The sequence below is a fragment of the Pieris rapae genome, chromosome 9 (genome assembly GCF_905147795.1).
Source record: "Pieris rapae chromosome 9, ilPieRapa1.1, whole genome shotgun sequence".
Taxonomy (NCBI): Eukaryota; Metazoa; Arthropoda; class Insecta; order Lepidoptera; family Pieridae; genus Pieris; species Pieris rapae.
In genome coordinates this window covers 5,483,627-5,507,247 of record NC_059517.1, presented here as the reverse complement: position 1 = coordinate 5,507,247, position 23,621 = coordinate 5,483,627, and the positions used below count along the sequence as shown (strand labels likewise).

The window sequence follows — 23,621 nt, the reverse complement described above, 5'->3', positions numbered from 1 at the left end:
CGTGGTTGTTGCGTCCCTAGAGAGTTACATCTCTTGGCTCACAAAGCTTTTTCGTGTTATATTAAGAGGAACAAGGTCTACTCACGAAATAACATGATTCAATGTTAATGGTGTAATTTCTAATGGGTTCGTTGTTTAATGTTAAAATTTCTCAGAAATTACATCACAATGTTTAAGAATCATGATGGGAATGGATTTTGTAAAGTGGGAAGTCAATACTTTGCATATGATAATTTTTTGGTCGCGTCCGTCTGCCTTTTCAGCAAGTAAAATGTCTAATATGACCGTAGAAGTAAGACAACATTACTTTTAACTTACGCTTACCGCTATACATATTTAGCACCTGCTAAATATGTATAGCGGTAAACATTACAGGAATTCAACTGTAAAACAAATGAATGTAGAAAAATATATCAGACCAATCGTCACTGCTTTGTCATAAAAAATGTTTTTTTTATAGAACAGGGGGGTTGTGACTATCAGTTAAGTGGTGTCTGTACTTTTGTTATCGTTTAATTTAACCATCAAAATCTAATAAACATTATTTTAATACTTCAGCAAATTAATAAAACCCGTGTTTTCGGTTGGTGGACGTTAATAACAAAATTAAACATGCATATAATCAACAAGAAACCATGGATTTGGAGAGAGCGGAAAGTTTTTCTGCACCCAGTAAAATGTTTCGTGACTACCCAGTCACTCTTCGTACCTAAAAGTTACCATTTTGAGTTGTAAAGTACCAGAAATTATAGTAACAATAACGCGTAATTCTATTTTTCAATTTACCTCCCCCAAAATGCGTTACATACTTGTACGCTCCCTATAGTATCTCTGGTATTTTGGTCTCCTCTAATTGCCTTGCATGACTTACTAAGCAATTTTATAATTCTATTGTGTACAATATAATATGATTATAACTTAATGGATATCCATTCATCTTAATGGATAATTTCCATCCATTCCAGGTTGTAATGTCTGTCCAAAGATCACTTTTTGTACCCCTGCCCAGTGTTTTGTCACCCGATCTGGGAATTGGGGTTCGATTCGATATCGTAATTGTACTAGTAATCAAGCAGGTACGTGTGAGAAATGAAATTTCTCGACTGTCATTATTACCTCGAGGGCGACTTGTTAAAGGTACTGGTAGGTTTTAGTGGGTATTGTCATCCCTATGCGGACGCGCAACATAACATACTTGTTTAAAAATACATTTTTACGTCAGTGTCAAGTTCTGAAACTGTGATGAATAAATTGGAAAATACAACTTTCACTTTATCAATGAAACAAATTATATCTGATCTTTCACGTGTCTCACGCGGCTTCTATTTTTAGATCATACTGAAGTATGATTTTATTTGTAAATAAACAAAACGCTTCAAACGGATGTTCGGTAGGCGGACGGCTTACTGTTCTTCATACACAATTTATATTAAAGTATCATCGTTATTTTATCTGAATTTTGCTTCGTATTTTTAGTCTAATCAAACAATATATACTCAATATCTGTTTGCATAATGGGAAAATATTTGTGCAACCCCCCCAGCATGGTCACACAGCAATGTAACCATTAAAAAATTTGAAGACGTTTTCTTATTAATATTGTTAAAACATTCGTTTATGGAACATTTTTAGCATAAAGTTCTAATAAATCACCTGATCGTAGAATGGAATTAGTAAATCGTAGGGTTAAAATTTCTTTATTTTTGGATTATCTGCTAAATGGCAACTTACGCCATTAAGAAGAAAAAAGATAATTTAAAACAACATAGAGAATTCTATAAATGTTTTAAATTATCTTTTTGGAAACAGTGTTTTAAGTTATATAAAACTTTCTTTTAAAACAATTAATACACATTTTCGAAAAACTATGTACTGTGTGAAACCTATATAATATTTCCAAAGCTTTTGTTTTATGATTGCATATATTGACTAAAGAGGAAATAACCTGGCTATCGTAGACAATGTTATACACACTTACCTTTATTTTATTTAAAAAAATCTGTTCCCTTGAAACTTACAGTATTCCACCCAAATGCGCTTTTAATCATGCATATCTTAAAAGAAGATACAAACAGCATGATTTACTTTGAGTTTGCACAATGTAGGAGAGAAATGAATTAAAGATCAATATCAGCAAAAGGTTTGAATGTAACCTTTGAAACTATTTTCGTGAACGAATTCAACACAGTTATGTAGAAACATTTCTATTAAGTTCTATTTTATAAATTCAGCAGTATTTTTGATATCTTAACAATGTATAGGCTTACTATTGTTTATAATAATCGCGGGTACTTACTATACTATACTTTGTAAATAACCCTTGGTGATTTAAAAGAGTGACTGAGAGTTTATTGTTTTTTCCTTAATTTCATAACTACCAGTTAATAGAAATTTAGTGGCTGATTAAATTGAAGTCAGAATTGAACTATTTAGATTCCCCATATCTCTATTATAATATATAAAACAAGTGCGGCCTTTTTTAGCTCATTGCCTCTTTTCATTAAACTTTAATAGAATTGCAAGGTTGTCAAACGAAGCCAGCCAGAGCCTATTGATAAACTTCAAGAATAGATATGAAAGCCAGTTTATATGGAAATGTAACCATGCCGTGTTGTCTCTTTGTTATGAAGATTATATTACTCTTACATAATTTGTAGATTAAGTCCTCTAGTCGATTATGAATATCGCTAAATGAGTTTGAAAATTAAGATCCTGTTAGAAACAAGAGTGTTGCGGCAGGAAAAAACTAGTCAGCTTGTCAACTATTCAAAAGTTATGGTTATATTTTTATGTGCTGAATGCACATAATATATATTATGTATAACGATTAAAATTAGTTTCAAGCTCTAACTTCACAAAATGGGTTGAATTTTAAAGCTTTTTAACAATTTTTTTACGAACTCAGTGTATTCAAATTTTCAGTTCACTCCGTGTGTGACTCTTAAATGTTTTTTAAGTCATATACTTATCATAAATCAAATATCAATACTCGTCAATACTCTTTATGTTTCAAATCATAATAATTTAACTTTTTAATTAAATTAATAATGTCAATTCCGGTTGGTATGTTATATATTTATTAACGTTATGCTAATTTAACTAAATTATTTTATCTATTATGTATGTAAATATTGTAGTTTAACCCAAGTATTTATATTTTGTAAAAACTTTGTTTGGCAAGTTCTCAAATTGTCTAAAAGTCCTTTGTCTAACGTGACTAAAAAACCCATGCATATAATTGAAACCAGTAATAAATTTGGTTTAGGCCTCAGAGGGGTTTACAACCATGACCTTCCCATGGATAATCCCTTGAGAGTCGGTTTCATGATTTAGACAAGATAAAGTGTGACAAATTATAACTAATACATTTCTTTTTCGTTAAACAGGTGTGTGAAAAATTTGTGTTTTGATCATGTTAACAGCCTTATGAGTTTAATATTACAAAAGCCTTAACTTAGTCAAAGCTATAGTAGAGCCTTTGTCGAGTTACTCCCAACTCAGATACAAGAGAAAACTTAGTTAATAACTGAAGCAACTTAACAATGAACTTTTTCTTCAGGTGTGTAGAGCTAGACTTCTGGAATGGTCGATTAGACGAGCCCGTCATCTACCACGGCTACACAATAGTGCCACAGATCAACGCTCGTGATGTGCTGGAAGCGATCGCCGAAAGTGCCTTCAAGACCTCCGATTATCCAGTGATACTGAGCTTCGAGAACCACTGCAGCCCGCGACAGCAGACAAAGATAGCAAACTATTGCAAAGATATATTTGGGGATATGCTGCTGGATAAGCCATTGGACTCACATCAACTTGAGCCCGGTATGCTAGATATAGAAGATAAGATTATCTTTTTTAAGTTTCAGCCTCTACCCATCGTCCAGAAATAATTATTGTTTCGCTGGCAGAGGTTTCCATTAATTATATAAGTGAATATACATACCTACTCGTATATAAATTCTTACAAAAAGCATTAACTTTGTGTCTACATATAGTTGCTTGATTTTATTTTTAATATTTTAAAACAATGTTAACGTCGAATTGAATACCATTATACTAAATTGAAAACACAATTATTAAACTGAACTAAAGATTTTGCTAATCATTTATTATTTCTAAATCCTTGATATTTATTGTTCAAACATATCAATTCTTCCCTTTGATACTTGAGATAACTTAGATATTGGCAAACAATCGTATAACGTAACTAAAAAGATTTGTTTAGCATTTTATTATTAAAACCCGGAGGGATATTTTAGACAAATGCAACATAAAGTTGTACGCGCTTTACTAATGGTTATTGCAGAGTTAACTTTAGCAACAAACGGTTCAGTTTATGGTTTAAAACTTCGAGTTTTACAACTTTAAGCCCGGGTAACTCTGAGTGGGCGTGATGGTTCTTTTGGAATAGGGTACTGAAAATGAATAGCGACATTTCTCGAAAAGAGTAGGTAGTGATAAAAATTACTACAAGTACACACACAATACTACTACACAATTACTAACTACAACTAATTTCGAACGAAATTAATATTAATATTTACGTATAATTAATACCGCGTTCATGGTCGGTGGTGTTCCTCGGAACACCACAGACCATGAACTGTCTACATCAAGTTTTCTGAAAAAAAAAAAAGAATTTGAATTTCATATAGATGTGTCTGCATCATGCTCCACTAGAGACAGACATCGAGCCATCTCTTTAGTGCAGTACAGATATAATGTCCCGTATGAGTGGATTGTAATGTAGTAATAGTAGATTTGTCTTTGTGCTTAAAAAGCTTAATTTGTTGTATATTTTTGTCCTTTAAGTTTGTATCACCTCTCAATAGCTTATTAGAGTTCTTGTTAAGTGCCGAGGCTTGTTGATAAAGTAATGGCAGCTAATTTTGCGGTCGTATCGGTACTATCGATCGGGTACTTACGCAACGATCAAGTGAAGTGGGCTCATTAACAGAGTCCCCACTGTGCTAATTGATAAATGACTTGCACTTAACCAATATAAGCCATGGTGATTTTTAATACGGAATATTTCTACACATTGTCCTAGTTGGACTAAGCCTTGGAAACTGGTTCGTTTTAAGTTCTAAGAATTTGCCAGCTCCAAGTTGTTTTTGTATAAAATATCTACGATGGTATCACGACTTACGCTTGGAGTAAGAGATAGATCTAATTTGATTTTCTTGTAATCAGAGGTTCTGATTTTTATTGTTAGGAATTCTCAACTGGCGTTCCTAGGAAAATCCAGAAAAAGGGCAGTTAGAAAGTAATACTACTATGATGTTTCAGGGGGAGAGCTCCCACCCCCGGCGTTGCTTAAGAATAAAATAATAATAAAGAACAAGAAAAAACATCATCATCACCACAAAAAGGAAGAGATGGTTGTGGTTGTTGAAGAAAGCGAACAGCAAGTGCCCCAGGGGAATGGAGAAGTGGCGCATGGATCGGTAAGAGATAATATAACGATTCAGTAATTTTATTTTAGATTAAGAGGAGGACTGAAGATCTACCACCATCTTTTAAATTTGCTAAAGACTTAATTGATATCGTATCGTATTTGATAACACAAAAACCGGTTTTTTAGCAATTTTTGACACGGCACTACTTTGTCTATTATATTCTAAACTTAAGAATTTAAAAAAAATTAAGTACCTATCTATACTTATTTTTTAAACAGCTCTTAAATACTAAAACACTTTTTTATAGCCAGCCATTCCTAAAAACATAAACTGTATATCCAGTGTATATAAGATTTTGAAATTAACTAATGAAGGCAGTTTAAATCAAGACTTTCAAACTTTTAAACTCCATATGTTTATTTTCTACAGCTAGTTCGACAAGGCTCAAAGGATTCCAGTGAGACCTCGGAGTCCGAAAGTTCTAGTGAGGAGGAAGCGGGTGGTACAGGAGAAGTGGAGGGGAGTTCAGAGGATTCGAGAAGAGAGAGTCATGCTGTCGCAGAAATTTCTGCGCTTGTCAACTATGTACAGCCTGTGCATTTTAGCTCCTTTGAGAATGCTGAAAGTAAGTATTGGACAGTTTATAGAAATTTATTTCATTCGATGGCGTCTATATTTACGTTTTTTAATCAATCGTTGTGCAGTTAATATTTGCACCTCTTTGTTGTTGACCTTACTAGGTTTCATCTCCATTTCCCTACATAAATTGTTTTTATTTTTAATTCTGATATGTATTGACTTAAATCAAATACAACATAGATTCAAGACCGCCTAAACGCTTCTCTGGCATAGATAGCGTCACCACGACTTCCAGATTTTTAAATATTTACTGGCATTATCATTCCCAAATTACACATGTTGTTTGATCAAACACAATCTCTGACTAAATTAAACTCGAAGATTATAATCTTAGTTACAACAACAACAGACATAGACTTTATATGGACACTTTTTTTAAATGAAATGTCTAAACCCATATTTAGAAACGCAGAATATCAAATACATATAAAGCGATATAGCCTGACGTGTATAACTTAAATTAACTATGAATTAAAATTTTCGTAACAAAATATAATTTAAGATGGTTATAAATTTTCCAGAGAAAAATCGTTACTACGAAATGTCTTCGTTCGATGAGAAGCAAGCGACGACGCTACTAAAGGAGAGACCGGTCGAATTCGTTAATTATAATAAACACCAGTTATCCAGAGTATATCCAGCGGGAACTAGAATTGTTTCTTCGAATTTTATGCCGCAGGTATATATGTTTTAGATCAATTAATGGACAAATACATAAAGTTACATTTCTTTTAGGTTTTGGCCCCATTTTCTTAAAAGTGTGATTAGAAAACACGTTCGACGGAATTGGAATCACACACGAATTACTTAATTTCTTAGTCCATGTTGTATTAGTGTTTATCACGAAAATTTATTTAATTTTATAGTCTTGAGTATCTTCTATTTAACAACACTGAACTGTTTTACAGTGATTTTTTTGTGTAACACTTGAATTTTCTAGGCTTTTAACGACCGTTTAAGTGGTAAGTTCGCGTTCTATAAGAACTTGTTTCCTCTACCAAACCATGAATAGAATATTAAGATTTCTTATTCTGTATGTCATGAATCTCTTACATTATTTCCAGGTGTTCTGGAACGCAGGATGTCAATTAGTGGCGTTGAACTACCAAACATTAGACCTGGCGATGCAGCTCAACCTCGGAATCTTTGAATACAATAAGCGTTGTGGTTACTTGTTAAAACCCGAATTCATGCGACGAAAGGTATTTAGATTTATTATAAGCTGTTAAGGTTATACGTCTGAGTTGTTTGGGTCTTCCAATCCATTCCTTCTCTTATAAGTAAAACCGCCCATTTACATTCTTTGTCAACTTATTTTTTTTATTACTATTAAAGTTTTATAATTAGCTTTTTAATGTGATCAGCGCCATCTAGGGACGCGGTTTAGAACAAATAAGCTAGGTAACAGAAACTGTAATTATTAATAAAAAATGAATATTTCATTTATCATAGAATACATACATCAATATATTTTAAATGATTTATAATACTAAATTAAATTACATATAAATAATACATCGGCGCTACAACCATATATTGGCCTTGGCCTCAGATGGCATTCGTCGTATTCGTCGATCATTCTGTATCTAAAACGTCGATTTTCTTACGATTTCTTCAGTACACGCGAGTATTTGATGCGCACATTGACAGAAAGTTTAGCGAACTAGAGCGAACTAGCAACCTCAGGGATAAGAATCGCACGCTGATGCTACTTGGCATACATTGTTTGCAAATAAAAAATATATAAACACGATAAAACCTAGATAACATTCTATTACAGGATAGACGTCTTGATCCGTTCGCAGAAAGTACGGTAGACGGGATTATAGCTGGTTCATTATCTGTGAGCGTTGTGTCAGGCCAGTTACTGACCGATAAGCGTTGTGGGACGTACATAGAAGTGGATATGTTTGGATTACCCGCGGACACGGTCCGTAAGAAGTTCCGTACACGAGTTGTTCCTAATAATGGCATTAATCCAGTGTATGGCGATGAACCGTTCGTCTTCAAGAAGGTAAATATTTAAATACTTTTTTTTATATATATATATAGTATGGGTTTGAAAGTTGTTTTGTGGAAATTACTCTGCCGAACGCCTATACAACAAAAACACATATACAACCAAATTAAAACTTATTGCTGTGAGTAGTAAATTTTTTACTAAAAAAAAAAATGGCTTATAAATATCAAATGTAATATTTATTTAACAATGTTTTTATTTTAGTTAAATTTCTAATTTTCTTAAATTTTTTTCGTAAAGTTTTGTATTTCAGAAAAATCATGATCTGATTGCATTCTAGGTGGTGTTGCCAGAACTAGCGATGCTGCGTATTTCAGCCCACGAGGAAAGTGGGCGGTTGCTCGGCCACCGAGTGCTGCCGGTTCCCGAATTATGTCCCGGATATAGGCACGTTGGCCTTCGAACGGAGCTAGGACAGCCCACGGGAGCCGCATTACTTCTGCACGTACAAGTCAAGGTGAACGTGCGACCGTACTACGTAAGCGTGCACACATGATTCAGACTCACACTGTGTGTACTTACTATTTGAATTTAGAATGCTTAAGTCTCAGGTCCAGCCAGGCGTCCGTGTAATGTTCGTAACATTTTGAGATAGGAACTCTCAGTGAGGTGTACGTATACGTAAGTACCGACATTCGTTTTAAAAATCGAACGCTAGTTTAGACCTGTGTGTAAGTACGTGCAGATACTTACACTTTTAATATTTTAAGATTAAAGAAGTCATATGACAGTTTTGACTGGGTTTGTAGAAAGTTTTATGCAATACAGTGAAAATGGGTGTGATTTAAATCAACCGAATTGTTAATGGAACGTCATTCTAAAAAAATACGTTTAAACCATTTAAAGACTAGAACTGAAAATACCGTAGCCAAATTATAAATATCACTGCAACAAAATAATTAGATAGCACAACATCCGTTGCCTCATCAAATCAATAGGTCTTTTTTTTACTTTTATTCTTGAATTAAGCTCGACTCCAGCTTTCTGTCACTAACAATACATGTATTGTAAATAACAAATAAGCTTTTTAACTCATCGCTGTTATACAATTGAAGTTAATAATTCAGTTTATAAAACGATTTTTTTTTTCATTTAAATACATTCAACTGTGATAACCGATAGTAGATTTAGCGCCGTATGACAAAATACAATACGTTTTTGCCATACATTAGATTATCGATCCATCTATTATCCTTTACGCTAATATAGGGTGGTGTCTTTATTTAATAATTCTATAAGGGGTTTTAAAAGTATTATAAGCACCATAGGGGGAAAAAGAAAATCAAAAAGTCCCTGTCTTTTTTCTTATTTGGATTACATCGTAGATTAATCATTTACTTTTTTTACACATTTTACCCACAAAATGTCTATGCTTGAAAACGAAATTCATTTTCGAGGATTCCTACAAAAATAGAGAAAATCTTTTCACAGCTTTGCTTACTTTTTCTGCCAACAGAAAGGAAGGGGGGGGGGAATAAAATTCAGTAAATCTGCTTAAGTAATACTTAAACAGCACCTGATTAAATTACAATTGAATAGATTCAATCACGAATTAAACAGTATAAGCAATATACTAAAAATGTGTTTCCTGTAAAAATTTCAGGACTACGTACCAGATCGGTTGTCGGAGTTGGCTGAGGCGTTGGCGAACCCCATCAAGTACCAAAGTGACATGGAGAAGAGGGCTCATCAGCTGTCAGTACTGACAGAAGACACAGATTCGGAGGAAGCGCCGCTTGATGCTGTTAAGAGACCTGTGTCCGGTGTATCTGTAAGTAGAACTTCGAAAAATTACTTGTTAGAACATTACCAGATCCAGGGTATTAAAACTAAGTGGAACGATTTTGATGAAACTCAGAAAAGTATGACAATGATATGGAACGTCAAGTGAGTGCTGAGTACAGGAAATGGGGCGTTGCATTCCTTTATATATACATAGTATATACATAGTGTGTGTGTCCCGACGTAGACGTACGATAGTGTATGTTAATGTGTTTAATAAGAAATATGTTGCGTGATAAGTTAATAGAGATAAATGTGGCCAGGATAGGATAGGTTAAGGAGAGTTCAGGTATTACGAAACAAATTTGGGCACTTCACACCACATCAATGGCAACTTTTAGGTTTAGTGAGTCACTGGGTGGTAACTAAACGTTTTACTATTGGATACAGAAAAACGTTACCGCACGTTACATGAGTGCGTTACATAAAATTGCGTGACGTAATATTTGAAGGCTCCCTTAAAAGAGGACGTAGAGGCAAGGATACGAAAGTGAATGCTCAGGTGGTTTGGCCATGTAGAAAGGAGAATGAAGCGCGGATATAGAACCGTGGGTGAGGTTATGGCGTATAGTCGTTGTACATACCTGGACCACGCAGGACGTACTCGTGAAGGAACAGGTCTAAGGTACAAAACGACTTCAGTTAACGAAGCGAGACAGGTATTTAGTGATCGTATAGGTCTGCTGTTCCATTCGGATAAAAGCGTGAGTGTATAAATATCATCAAAACTATAATAATTTGTCTATTAGTCAGTATTGGCTCGATATGCTATATATGTGTGTACACACGTAAGAAAAACATTAGCTCGACGTAGAGTTTATATGTGATTATTTATATTGGAAGGTACCTAGACCAGAGAGCGGGAACGACGTCAGTCCAAAGAAACCAGTTGAATCAAAGGCAAATGATTCCGATACGCAAACAAATGAAAACGAGAAATCAACAGAAAAGGGTAAGTGCAATTTTATATATATTTACTCATTTTGTTTTTGATTTTTGTGTTTATTAAACATACACCGTTGAATGTAACTTTTTTATTCCTGACTGTTAATTATTATTCAGTATTGATCTCGAAAGTTTGTCTGCCGTTGTCTACTAGGTTTAAACTAAAATTTATGGAAACAAATGTTCTGACTTTTTTACTATTTAATATTATTTAAATATTATCCTTGATTGTTTTTTGTTAACTTGTATTAACCTGAAACTAACATTAGTTTATGTTTCCTTAACTTATGTGCTCTTGTGAGTTGAGACGATGTAAAAATACTGTACTAGATAATAACTAGATATATTGAAACAATGAGATAATATAGCATAGTACAAACTTTACAACTGTAAATCCGAAGTAAGATTTATGGATTTATAATATTAGTTTTTTCAAATATAAATATTATTTACAGACGAACCACAAAACAAATGGAATGGCAGCAGTACAGAGGCGAATATTGAAGATACACTAAAAAACTTGCTTGAGAGCAAAGCGGTTCGTGAGAAGAGAGCCGAACTTGGACGCAAATTGGATGCATTAAGAAAGAAGCAGACTAAAGGAAAACCCGGTGCCACCAAATTCTTTACTAAGAGGATATCCATTAAGAATATGTAAGTTTTCTTACCGGCTACGCGATCCTCTTCCAGTGTGTCTATGATGAGTATTAATATAACATGAGATGATTTTGACCGTTGGTTTTAAAAATTATAATAATTAAACAATTTTAACCGAAAAAATTGCATTGACTTTTACGGGATTTAACTCACATGAAAAAAGGGGTCTTTAACTTTAACCCCGTAATATCACTATACTATAAACCACATAAAAAAAAAATTAGGTATGCTATCTTCATTTCATAGAATCTGATAATGGATTAGTTTTTGTAATTCAACCAAAAACCCATTATTTCAACTTAGATAATCACATTTCAGGAGCGAACAGAGTTTAACAACTGAAGAAGGTAGTACAATGGAGGGATTGGGCGGCGGCGCGTGCGCAGGTGGCGTTGAAATAGAACGGAGTATGAGATTGCAGTACCACAATACGATATTTGCTACACTTGAGAAGATGCTGAGAAACGAACATGTTCAACAGATGAAGGATCTTACTGTAAGTTTTCAGAAGAATTTTTTTAAAAAGCTTTACTAAACTTGGATTAAGATTTTTTGCGCTTTGTTATGATATATTTATTAGTATTTACACAATATTAAAAAAAATTATGTTCTATGTCATCAAGAATAAGCTCCTACATATTATTGTAGTCAATACTTGCTTTGGTTCAAGAGACATGCACAATGGATCACAATACTTAAAAATGATTGTCACATATTCTAGGAGAGACTTGAATCAAAGAAGAAAGAGGTATTAAATCGCCTGGCGACCTCTCGGAAGGAGGACGTGAAGGCCCTCGCCAAAGCCAATCGGGACAAAGACGAAATACTCAGACGGAAAAGAGAAATACATTCAGAGGTATTAATTTTATTTATAATGGTTTGAGACTTTTTCATACATGCATAAATAAAAAAAACGTTTATTTTTGTTACTCTTACAGTTTATCATTAGCTAACTTCATATACAAGTGTCGATATTCAATTGTAAAAGGCGAAAATAATTCTATAAAATAATAATATTTAACTTTGCTAGACAGTTACAGAATTATGGTAATGATTTTATTGTTGACAAGCGTGGTATCTGAAATCAATGTTGTGTCATGGTTTCCATGAGAAGTGAGATGGTAATGAGGAAACTTATGATTTTAGTCCGTTAAGCGGGGTGTAGCAGAATGTTCCAAGCTGGAGAGTGAACATGCCAGACTTCGTGAACAGCTGGTGCATCATCACGACAAACTGCGTACTGCTCTGCAGAGACACCGAGAACAGGTTGGATGTTCTATATTAACACTCTCTGGCCAAAAACGATAATAAAATAATCCATAAGTATTAATAATTTAGAGATAAAACCACCAAATTAATTGGCGGCATTTTCATTACAGTATTGAAAGGAAAAATTGGAGAAATTAGCCAAGCAACGTCATTATCATAATAAACAGAGATTAAAAATAATTTTAACATTTTCATGAATATCAACTATAGATTACCATAGAAAAACAATGTATGATACAAATTTGGAAAAAAAATTTAGACATAAACTTTAGTCCCTCTAGCTAATAAGATAAAATGTTTTAATTATTTTCCGCCATTTCCAGGAGTTACTGGAGTTGGAACGACTCTGCGGCAGCGCGCCTGAAGGCTAAGTCGGAGTTCTGACAATTCTTTTGACGTTTTGGCGTCCTGGCTTTTGACTATAGCGCCCCGGATTTACGCCTAGACGTACGGGGCCCCAGCGCTTGTGAGGCCCTCAAGACTTATGTAGCGTTCTCTGAGTGATCTGATTATTCTCCAAGTATTGGAATCTTAGCTTTGCCAGTGGGGCTCTATTAGAAGTCGGTTCTGGTAGTTGGGTCCCAGTTGGGCCCTAAGGCCCCATTGTCTTGGCGTGCGAGTGTTGTTTCGTTTAGTAATCTGTGATATTAAATCCTAAGTAGGGATGCGTCGTTCGTATCGAGTTTAACACGCTTTATATTTTTTGTCCTGTTTCACAATGAAACGTGGTAGATGACTAATATCGCACAATCTATTGTCAATCTAACACCAAGATCTTAGTTTTTAAGTCATTTATGTGTTGTGGCTTAACTCAATATTCGATTCGATCTCTGTTGTTATTAAAATGTTAAATTTGGTATTGATATTTTTGAAAAATTTTATTTCAATTTCTGGAACGGAAGCATTTTAAATAATGGGAAATATTTAGCTTACTTACATAAGTATGATGTGTATGATTATGCGAACCCTATTTTTTAACATAAAAAAGGTTATCACATGGTTATTTTTATCATATACATAAGTTCGATCGCACAATTTACAGATTTCTTTACTGTTGATTTAAGAAAAAAAAACAAATTTTTTGGTTCTTTTAAAATGTTGTTTTTATATTAAAATTCAAAAATCAAGAATAACCATAGTTTCTTATAAGATTTAAAACCTATGTCTTCTATAGAATGTAGTTTTTTTAAATATGGAATCGCGCGTCATAACAATAACATTCCAATATTTGTTCTTAATCTGGCATTAAGAAGTATTAGGTCTCCTTTTTCTTGAATTTCACTGCCTTGGATCGAAATATTTACAGTATCATACATGCATAATAAACGACTATTTTCCTTCTATAAAGATAATTTACTTTATATTTTCAGAAATCTTGGTATTATGAATTTTAAAAAAGGTATTTGTAATTAATGAGTGTGAAGTGCCATTCTATCGCCTTTCTTACTTATGAACTGACTAACTGTAAAACTTATTTTCAATAATGTATTTTCTGAGACTTCTTTAGATACCTTTACTATAGAATTCACGATTGAAACAGGGATTCTAATCCTAAAAATCTTATCTTAGATTGTATTAATATATAATAAACAATATGTAATGAAAACCTTGTGAACATATTTTCAAATAATACTCAATTCGTAACTAACCATTAAGCACTGTAATAAAAATATACAATTAGGAATGAGATAAAACATAGCCAATAAATTACAGAACATATTGAGATGGTCATTGACCTAAAGGTCAAATACAAAAGGTGAATGACCGTAAGTTTGAATTGCGGCGTAGAGATTTTCACATCTGAAGCATGATTCGGGTTTCTAGTGTTTTTGTTACATATTGTAATCATTTGGTCCCCTTCGCGTACTACTGTTGAGATATTACTCGTGACTTATACCTATTTTTAAAACGCCATTTTCGTAGAGGTGTAATGTAATGTTATAAATTTAGTATTAAAAGTTAAAAGTAGTTTGTGAATTGCATCCTGTTCTTGCCTTAAACGATACTGGTAAGCGTAAAGTTAACATGTTGTCTCTTTTTAGCTAATGTCTTGGAAAAGAAAATTGATTTTATTACTAACCTTTTGTGTCGAGGTGGGAATCCTATTTATACCTTAGGGTTTTGGCATTTGCGCTTCTAGAAAACTACAAAGGCCTATTCAATAAAAAGTAGAATTCTTCTGTTATTAGCAACAAGTAGTATTATTATTGAATTTCGATTTTACGGGGTTCCGGGTAGTTTTGCAGGATTGTTGACATTTAAATTCTAATTTCCAGTGTTTAAAATACACTTACTTTTCATTAACGTATACGTACGTAACACATACATGCATATAACGTATGAAGATTTTTCCATGCTTTCATTATATTGCCTTGTAAGTGTAGTTGTAGATAGCAAATGTTTTGCTTGTTGCTCTGCTTTGGCAATCACCTTCTTATGAACTATGTTAAGTAATTTAAGGGTTGTGAATAATAGTTATCGTGTAATGTTTTCTGAAAGAATTCCTTAAATATAAGTGGAATAAGCCGTCTAGCTACGTACTCTAACATTTAAAACAGTTTTAGAGTTACTATAAACTTTTATTTTTTACGAGGTCTTAACATTATTTTCTGTCTTTCTGAACACCGATTTTATTTGGTGATTAAAATAATTTTTTTTTTGGTAAAACGTTACTAGCATAAATTATATGTGGGCTTAATTGCGGTAATGTTTTACATGCTTTTTTTAAATGTTATTATAAATTTATTTTTTAATGTAAACCGTAACTTAATATATATATTTATGTCTAAAACCATTTATTTAGGGCCTGTTTCACAATGTATGGATAAAGTGCCAAAAAGCTATGCAACACATAAATTATTCGAAAGATAAAAGTTCCGAATAAGATACTTGGCATTTCATGACAAATAGCGCTATCTGACAGTCGTGAAACGCAACAATACTGTTTATCCTACAAATAAGTAACAAATAGCTTATTTGGAACTTATCCGGACATTGTGAAACAGGCCCTAAATCTTGTTAAGTATATAGCACAATTTAAATATTTAGTGTTATTTTACTATAGATTTTTTTGTTTATTTTTAGTATTCAATGTTTTCTTAGATCTGATAACAAAATAACTAGGGCTGTATCGTATATCAAATTAAGATCTAGTCTAAATTCGCCGCAGAAGGTTCTCTATAATCTTTGACATCTGAAATAGTAAAGGATTCGCGTTACGATTTTATCATATATTTGGGTATATGTCACAACTCGCGATTGTGATTAACAGATGTGATAATATGGTTGAAAACATCGGATCGTGCGATACAAAAACTGGAAATTGAGTGTTCGATCCGTATCACTATTGGCAGTTGCAGAATAGCGACGCCTAACCTATCAGATCGCTACCAAGATAAAACGTATTTATTGTTACGGTCTTCGATTGTTTCACGTTTATATAGCACAATTGGGCCTAAAAATGGCAAAAATTGCACAAATTTATTATGAAGTTTTATTTGCTAACAGTTTTACATTAACAGTACAATGTAGAAATCATAAGATGATGTTTGTATTTGTTTGCAGTATTGCTATGTTAATGATATAATTAAATAGCACGAAATATAGTTTAATATACTGACATTTTAGTGGCCTTCTTAAAAAATCTTTTAATAATTCAGAGTTACGAAAATTTCCCCATTTTTATTTTCATGAAATGTTTAATATGAATACATTTACAGAGAAATTTAAAAATACTATTAGCCTTTTTTTATATGATGGCAAACCATTAGCCTTTAGTATTCGTGGAAATATTAGTCAATGTCAATGTCACAAATGTGTGGCAGTTACTCGATTATAGTATTTTCAACACTAATATTGTGTATATTAAATATTAAAGATCACAATGTTTCATAATACATTCTTTTTAACTTCATGTCCGCACTGAAAATGCCAGCCAATGGAATTTTAGACCAAGAGTCTATAATATAAATTTTGTTTTATATACTATGGTTTGACCGTAGACTGCCTTTATGTACTTACAGTTAAGTCTAGGCGGCTCTCATTCACTGAAGTTCTAGTCATTTATGTTTGTGTATGAGATGCATGCAAGTGGGTAGACAATATGTTAATCATTATGGATGTTATCATGTAATAGGTGAAACTTATCTATTAAATTGATGTCTGTTCTATATGAGGTTTTATTTTATGTCCTTATCATATGACGAAAAGTCTATTATTTATTAGTGCCTATACTAGTGAGTTAATTTTTTTATCGTGTAAGTAATTTGGCTATTCCGAATTCATTTCTTAAATTGTTTTTTCGTGTGTAAAATTTAATCCTTTGTTGTGCATTCCTGTCAATTTAGGGTCACTAATTGGGACAGGAATGTTTAGTAATGAGTTGGTACATATATTACCATTACGAATGTCGATATGTGCATTTGGTAATCCTTGATCAAGTCGTACTTTACATATAAAAAACCTAATTTTTGTTACTCTGTTATTCTTCTGCATTTTGACATACTTCAATCAAAAGCCAATGTCGAGAAATATCAGTCACCAGCACAATGGTCGCCATTCAAAATTTAAGAATTAAAATGTAATAAAAAATAAAAGAAATACAAATTAATTAAACAATCCATGCTTCAACAATAATTCAAAATGTTTCGCTTCCTTCGCCTTTTAAAAAGTCAAGCGCCTGTAATGATATGCAAAGCCAATTGGCAGAATTTTGTAAAGTCCAATGCATTGGCCGTCATTGAGAAGCAATGTGAGATGTACTGTGCTAAGCCAAGGTTTCCTCCAAGAAAGGTAATATTGGTTCAAAATAGTAAACGTCGAAGATTGCTATGAAGTTCTAGCCGTTGGTTGTTAATTGAACTGGCCTGCTATGCCGCTATACAAGTCAGTCGGCGATGACTTGAATACCAATGGCGCGCTCTGTGTGTCATATCAAAAAGGCTAGCCAAAGATACTATCATGTAAATAACTAGTACGTAATTACACATTTTATTCATTCGCTCACTGACTCACTCATATACTCACTCACATATATGCACCCACACAAATAAAATGGGTTAAATAATGTAATTATTTGAAGGAATTTAGAATTAAGTTTGTTTATGAAAGAGAAGGGGAACCCTGACACAGGTATTTCTTACTTAAAAGGCTTTCCAAATCTTACACCTAGGACTGAAAATGTACTTAAAATGAATAAAAACTTTTTTATTATTATATTTAATTGTTCAAATTTGATTTTCTTTCTAAACTTATGGGATTATAAAGCCCTTAGCGCTTTCTATTTATAAATTTATATATTTGGTTTTCATAATCAAATGGATTGGACTTTAGACTTCGAAATTTTTAATAATTAATCCAGGTTGCAGTAGTTGGCGCAGGCACCGATGTCGGCCGAGTCGCATCACTATTTCTAAAGCAGCAGAAAATTGTAAAAACTCTAGCCCTTTACGATGATCATCCTGAACACAACGTGTGTGGAGTTGCCAACGACCTGGCTCACATCGACACTAGCAGTGAAATTGAGGCCTATCAGGGAAAGATGTATCTTAAAGATGCACTTCACGTAAGCCAGCCAATCTGCTATTAATAGCTGTCATGGTTGTTAATTGTTATATAGAATATTATTACAGTGCATAGTTAAAATAATTGAAACTTTTACAATGTCTTACAAGGGTGGTTTTTAAAATCGTCTAATTGTTTAGATTTCATCGATGAAACTTAAATTGGAATTCGTCTATGGCGCGGTCTTACGAATTCTTTAGTCAGTCCCTGAGAACTAATGTATATTAAAAAATATTTCGAACATCTTAAAATACACATTTTAATTTAAGATATTTATACTTAATCCTAGGACGCAGATGTAGTATTAATTTGTGGAGGATGCTGCATTCAGCCTCCATGCTGTAACAGTCTGGACCGTGATCTGTTCTTTTATAACATGCAACATGTTAGAACAAGTACGCTTGCGTGTGCACAGTTTTGTCCTCAAGCTATCCTTGCTGTTCAGACGCCGCCAGTAGACTGCAATTATGCGTTATGTGCTCATGTTAGTATTTTATAAAATATTCAAGTTCAAACATTCTTAAAATATATTTTTCTCATCATAATTTTTAAACTCTATATAATTAACAATTATAAACGTCCACGTCAGTAGTTTTTTTTAACATTTTTTTTATAAAATTTTAAAAACTTGTGAGCACAGTTATTACTTTTTCATAGACTCTCAAAGTCGCAGGCGTGTACGATAAGCGAAAAGTATTAGGAGTGAACGCGATTAACGCTATGAGAGCCAATCAGCTATTCTGCTCAATTACTGGCGCTGATCCATCAAAAAACCAAACTCCAGTAATCTGCGGGACTGGAAGATGTACCAGGGTACCAGTCTTCTCTGCTGCTAAGGCCGGAAATTTTCCTCAGGTATAACTGTATTCTTGCTCATTGTATACTGAACTCGAGAACTATTATAATGCACGCAATTAATTTAAAGAAAATTATAAACCTTCAAATAGACACGAAGGGAGTGTTGTTTCCTTTTCTAATATTTAATATTAGAAAAGGAAACAAAATAATACTAAAGTATTGTAAATACAGTAATAAATGTCAAGAGATGACTTTGAGATCGAGTTCGTTTCCAAAGACGAACTATTACGTTTCTGGGTTTAAATTTCACACACAAAAACATGTTCTACATTAATATCTTATTCAGGTCCAATTACATACATTCATATTGAACAAGGCATGATTGATTTTTAAATCTTAAGCTTCGTTCCAAAGTTAAGTTTTTATAAATATTAAAAAAGAGTGTACCAATTGTTAAAAGCAACGGCAACGCACTCGCGAGCCCTCTGGCATTGAGAGTGCACATAAGCGGCGGTATTATAAAACATCTAGTGAGCCTCCTGCCCGTTTGCCCCCTGTTATATAAAAAAAAATAAAACGACCTTGTAATGGACTGACCTTGGCATATAAACCTCAAGGCCTGAAGCCTTGAGGTTTATATGCCAACACAATTATTTTTTCCCCAAGATTCAAATATAGGATATCTCAGTCATATCAAATATTTCCTCTAGTTTGTACGCCATTTTGGGCAGTTTACCGCAGGGGCGTAATAATCATATGACACAATTTTAATATTCTTATTTACAGACGCAAGTGGATTGTTTAACTCGTCTGGTGCGAGAGGCTGACGAAATCATTTGCAAAGTGAAAAGCAACACAGAGCAAGGACATCTATCTATTGGCTTTTCAACAGCCCGATTCGTTATCAATATTATGCGGGGTTAGTTTGCTAACTCTAAAGGTTTTATAGATTTTATCGAAAATACAGAAAGTCGGAAACCATTTGAAGTATTCTCCAGTAGTCGATCCAGTACACTTTGTTATAATACGTATTCACATAAAAAAAGATTTACTTTATCCTGTGTTCTGTATATAGACAGTCAAAATTAGCTTAAGCAGTTTGTCTAAACAAATTGTTCGTACAGGTCTTTTCGAAGGACCGACATTTATAGATAGCGCGCTGGTCGAGCAAGGTGATCCAGGAAAATGTTACGGCATGCCAATATGTGCTACCCCTATCACAGTTGGCAAAAACGGTGTTGCGGGTTATGCTGTCCCCAATCTTAACGAATTTGAGAAGCGGCTTTTGGAGGACTCCAAGTAACTGCATACATTCCCGTTAACTATACGAGTAAAATGAGTAACTATTGCAAATGCGCACTTGTAGCAAGATTCTTAAGAATGTGTTTCATAAAAAAATGTTTAGTATTTAATTTAGTAAATATTAAAAGCTAACATGCTTTAATAGAGTTTTTTTAATGTATACAATGTATTCAACAAGTTAGGTGTATGTGTCTCTATAGGTAGGTTGATAATATGGGGATGTTAGAGAGACTGGGGCTATAATCACACTCGGCGTGATAGTCGTTCGCAATTGCAGTTCTGCGCGTGCGTAATACATTACGCAAATTTCCTTAAGTGTACTTAAGTATAGCAATTGCTGAAGTACACTTAAGGAAGCACTATTTACGTGCGTCTTGCGCACCCTTAAAACTATTACATGTAGATCTGATATTTTTAGTTGTATAGTGGCTGAATTGAAGTCACAAAAGCATATTTTGTAATTTGTCATAAAAAGGTTTATGTTTTCTTGCTTTTTTTATGTGCAATATTATATTCATAGTTACAACTTGCATTAATATGCTTTGCTTTTATTCGTATTAAGTTTATGAAAGAAGAAAATTAGTAAAGAAATACAGAACATAATAATTGTTTAGATTGAATATGGGTGAAATAAAATATTCAGCGCCAATAATTAATACCAGAAAAAATTGTATAAATTCCGTATCACGATGAATAATAATTCTCTTTGGTATTTACAGATGTGACTTAGAAGATATGTTAAACCTAGGCCGTTGTTACGCGGTGGGTGACGAGTATTATCTACATCCGCAAAAAATGTGTCCATGTATCGAATGGCGACCCTGTCAAGTCTGCGAACCGAAAAAGGCCATCAAGGCGAAATAGCATTCTTACGTTACACATGTAAACAGATCAGAAATGTTATAAGTAAATTAAATTTGTAAAAAAAGTAGCAGCTTTTTATTTACGTCACTTATTTAAATTCTTCTTAATTTATCTATGTATTTAACAGAATGATAATAAATTTATAAGCCCTAAGACTAAATATTAGTCGAAGGTTTAAATATGTTAGATTTTTTTGTTCAACAAAAAGTAAATCTAAGTCGTTCTGCAGTTCAATAACTCGCTGGGAAGGATCAGAAACTTATTATGATCAGTACCTGTATGGTACTGTGCTAGCGAATAGCAAAACTTATTTGTAATATTTATCTTATGTGGAAATTTAAGAAACTTTCTGTGGGTGTAGAAAGAAACAAAAAAAAAAACATTGTGTTGCTTTCAATTAGCATTCGTAATGTACGGAGAACCTTGTGATTTTTCCTGTCACAAAACATTATTAACGTTTTTAATGCACTTTTTACGGAACTAATTAATTCCGGGAACTTTCCTGTCGTTAATATTAAAAGTTTATTATTTTTAAACAAAATTTTAGCATCGTGTTATAGACGGTGTGATTTACCATCAAGTTAAACTCTTGCAAGTTTTGCCTCTGTTTTAAAAAAGCTCTTAGTTAGGGCCCTGAAAGATTAATATCCCGTAAAGAAAAATTCCTAAACCAAACCTTTAAGTAATTGGTTATTCAACAAAGTGGTTCAAACAACGCGAGCATTACTGTATGATTGTCTCTGGAGGGTTTGGTCAGGGTCAGCTAGATATTGAACTTGTAATGACCTTGCCTCGTTAGAGGTCACCGGAAGGACAATCCCTCGGGACCTATTATATTAGATTGTTACTCTTATGGATTATATATTTACAAGTTGTCGTCCGTGAGTACTAAAGTTTGTATTTACTTTTATTATGATTGGTTTAACTGTTTGATTTTGACTTTAATATGTGTTCCAATCAAACAGTTACTGCCTTTAAATAAATTTAAGAAATGTATTAAAGAAAAGGTATGTAAAAAGGCTTACTTAAAAGTTACCGATTATGTAGTATATAAAAGGGCCACGGACTAGTGCTAGACGGCATACTTCTCATTAATTTGCGATATTTATTTTAAAATAAGTGTTTGTCATTTTGTATGATGATTTGCTATCTTAAAAGAGTACCGAGACTTTTTGCTCCGGCTTTTCTCTCGGCCGATACAAATTCATTGACGTGGTATAAGCGGATAACTGTATCTCATAGTGCTTATTAAACATATTTTATTTTATTTTTATTTTCATTTGGGATAAAATATCTCACTTCTTACTCAACCGGCCTTATTTCCAAAATAAATAAGTAAACATACATATGGCATTATACATATTTTTCATTTCAATACTTCTCCCAACAAATTTCAATCTGTTCCTTTTTTAAAAATACCGCGTTTGCAAATTTAAAATAATGATCACACGTCTGGGATATTTCCAGAGAATATATAAATAAATTTGGCAGCTGACAATAAAATGCAATACAGCTTATACAAATAATAAATATGGCTCTCCATATGCCCGATTGTCTGCGTGAATACTATTTAGTTAGTGAGAAACAAACTCAATTACCAAAATCGTTAGCTATTAGAGACAAATCACCAATAAAAAATCATACCAAATTGTAAGCTTCCTTTTTGAAGTACCTAAATTGGATTATTGTTAAAGAAAAACACTTTTTTAACGGATTGAAGTTATGTATTATTGTAAACTTATAATTATTTAAACATAATTTTAAATTTAACCGATGTTTCTCGTGCTTTACACCGTGGTCACGGTATCACCGTGGTAAAATAAATAATTATAATTTTACAATAATACATAACTTCAATCCGTTAAAAAAATGTTTTTCTTTAAATGTGTAAAAGTTATGTTAATAAAAGACTATGAGACTATGCGATTATTGTTTTAAAAACTTTTACTTTCGGCAAATCCCATAAGCTATTCTTTAGTTATAATAACGGAACACGTTAAATGTTTCAATTTTAATGGACGAGTGACTTTGGAATTAGCTTTTGCATTAAAGTTTGTTTGTACTGAAGTTACTCCTATTTTTCCCTTATTAAATGAAGATCACGAGCAATACAAACCACCTTGAAGTATTTAGCTGATAATAAGATGTTTCCGTTGTGTCAAAACAATACTTTGGTGTCATGACATCTTAGCGCATAAAGCCAAATTGTAGTATTCCAGTAATGTTTGAATTTGCATTTAATATTGTTGTCAAAGAGAGGATATGCGGAAAAATAACGTCACTGACGAAGTCAACCATGATGACTGTGTAGGTTTTGTGACCTAAACCACTCTCATGTTTGAAAAACTCAGATAATACTTAAATATCAGTCATGAGTCTGTTTT

General features: G+C 33.1%; 2 protein-coding genes across 2 annotated transcripts in view; both read left to right on the top strand.

Annotated features, from left to right (window-relative positions):
- The window catches only part of LOC111001439 (1-phosphatidylinositol 4,5-bisphosphate phosphodiesterase classes I and II), a 76,702-nt gene extending 61,199 nt beyond the window's left edge, over positions 1-15,503 (top strand). The window contains exons 8-21 of the mRNA XM_045629474.1: positions 3,560-3,822; positions 5,290-5,447; positions 5,829-6,024; positions 6,560-6,717; positions 7,103-7,240; positions 7,819-8,052; positions 8,339-8,515; positions 9,662-9,829; positions 10,684-10,792; positions 11,241-11,439; positions 11,761-11,938; positions 12,164-12,298; positions 12,589-12,708; positions 13,035-15,503. Coding sequence (XP_045485430.1) covers positions 3,560-3,822; positions 5,290-5,447; positions 5,829-6,024; positions 6,560-6,717; positions 7,103-7,240; positions 7,819-8,052; positions 8,339-8,515; positions 9,662-9,829; positions 10,684-10,792; positions 11,241-11,439; positions 11,761-11,938; positions 12,164-12,298; positions 12,589-12,708; positions 13,035-13,082 — 2,281 coding nt within the window. The 3' untranslated portion in view covers positions 13,083-15,503. The remainder of the gene's footprint in view (positions 1-3,559; positions 3,823-5,289; positions 5,448-5,828; positions 6,025-6,559; positions 6,718-7,102; positions 7,241-7,818; positions 8,053-8,338; positions 8,516-9,661; positions 9,830-10,683; positions 10,793-11,240; positions 11,440-11,760; positions 11,939-12,163; positions 12,299-12,588; positions 12,709-13,034) is intronic.
- A 1,745-nt stretch (positions 15,504-17,248) lies between these two features.
- On the top strand, positions 17,249-21,264 carry LOC111001442 (malate dehydrogenase-like). Its single transcript, XM_022271342.2, has 7 exons — positions 17,249-17,502; positions 18,071-18,274; positions 18,563-18,757; positions 18,931-19,128; positions 19,858-19,990; positions 20,196-20,370; positions 21,093-21,264. The coding sequence occupies exons 1-7, from the start codon at positions 17,353-17,355 to the stop codon at positions 21,235-21,237; spliced, it is 1,200 nt and encodes a 399-aa protein (XP_022127034.2). The 5' UTR covers positions 17,249-17,352; the 3' UTR covers positions 21,238-21,264.
- The last annotated feature ends 2,357 nt before the right edge of the window (positions 21,265-23,621 follow it).

What these genes read in the sequence shown, in the direction of transcription:
- LOC111001442 (XM_022271342.2), top strand. Translation starts at nt 17,353, where the DNA reads ATGTTTCGCTTCCTTCGCCTTTTAAAAAGTCAAGCGCCTGTAATGATA. An exon ending in AGGCCGGAAATTTTCCTCAG is followed by an intron (nt 19,129 to 19,857) that starts GTATAACTGTAT and finishes TCTTATTTACAG; the next exon opens with ACGCAAGTGGATTGTTTAAC. An exon ending in CGGCTTTTGGAGGACTCCAA is followed by an intron (nt 20,371 to 21,092) that starts GTAACTGCATAC and finishes TGGTATTTACAG; the next exon opens with ATGTGACTTAGAAGATATGT.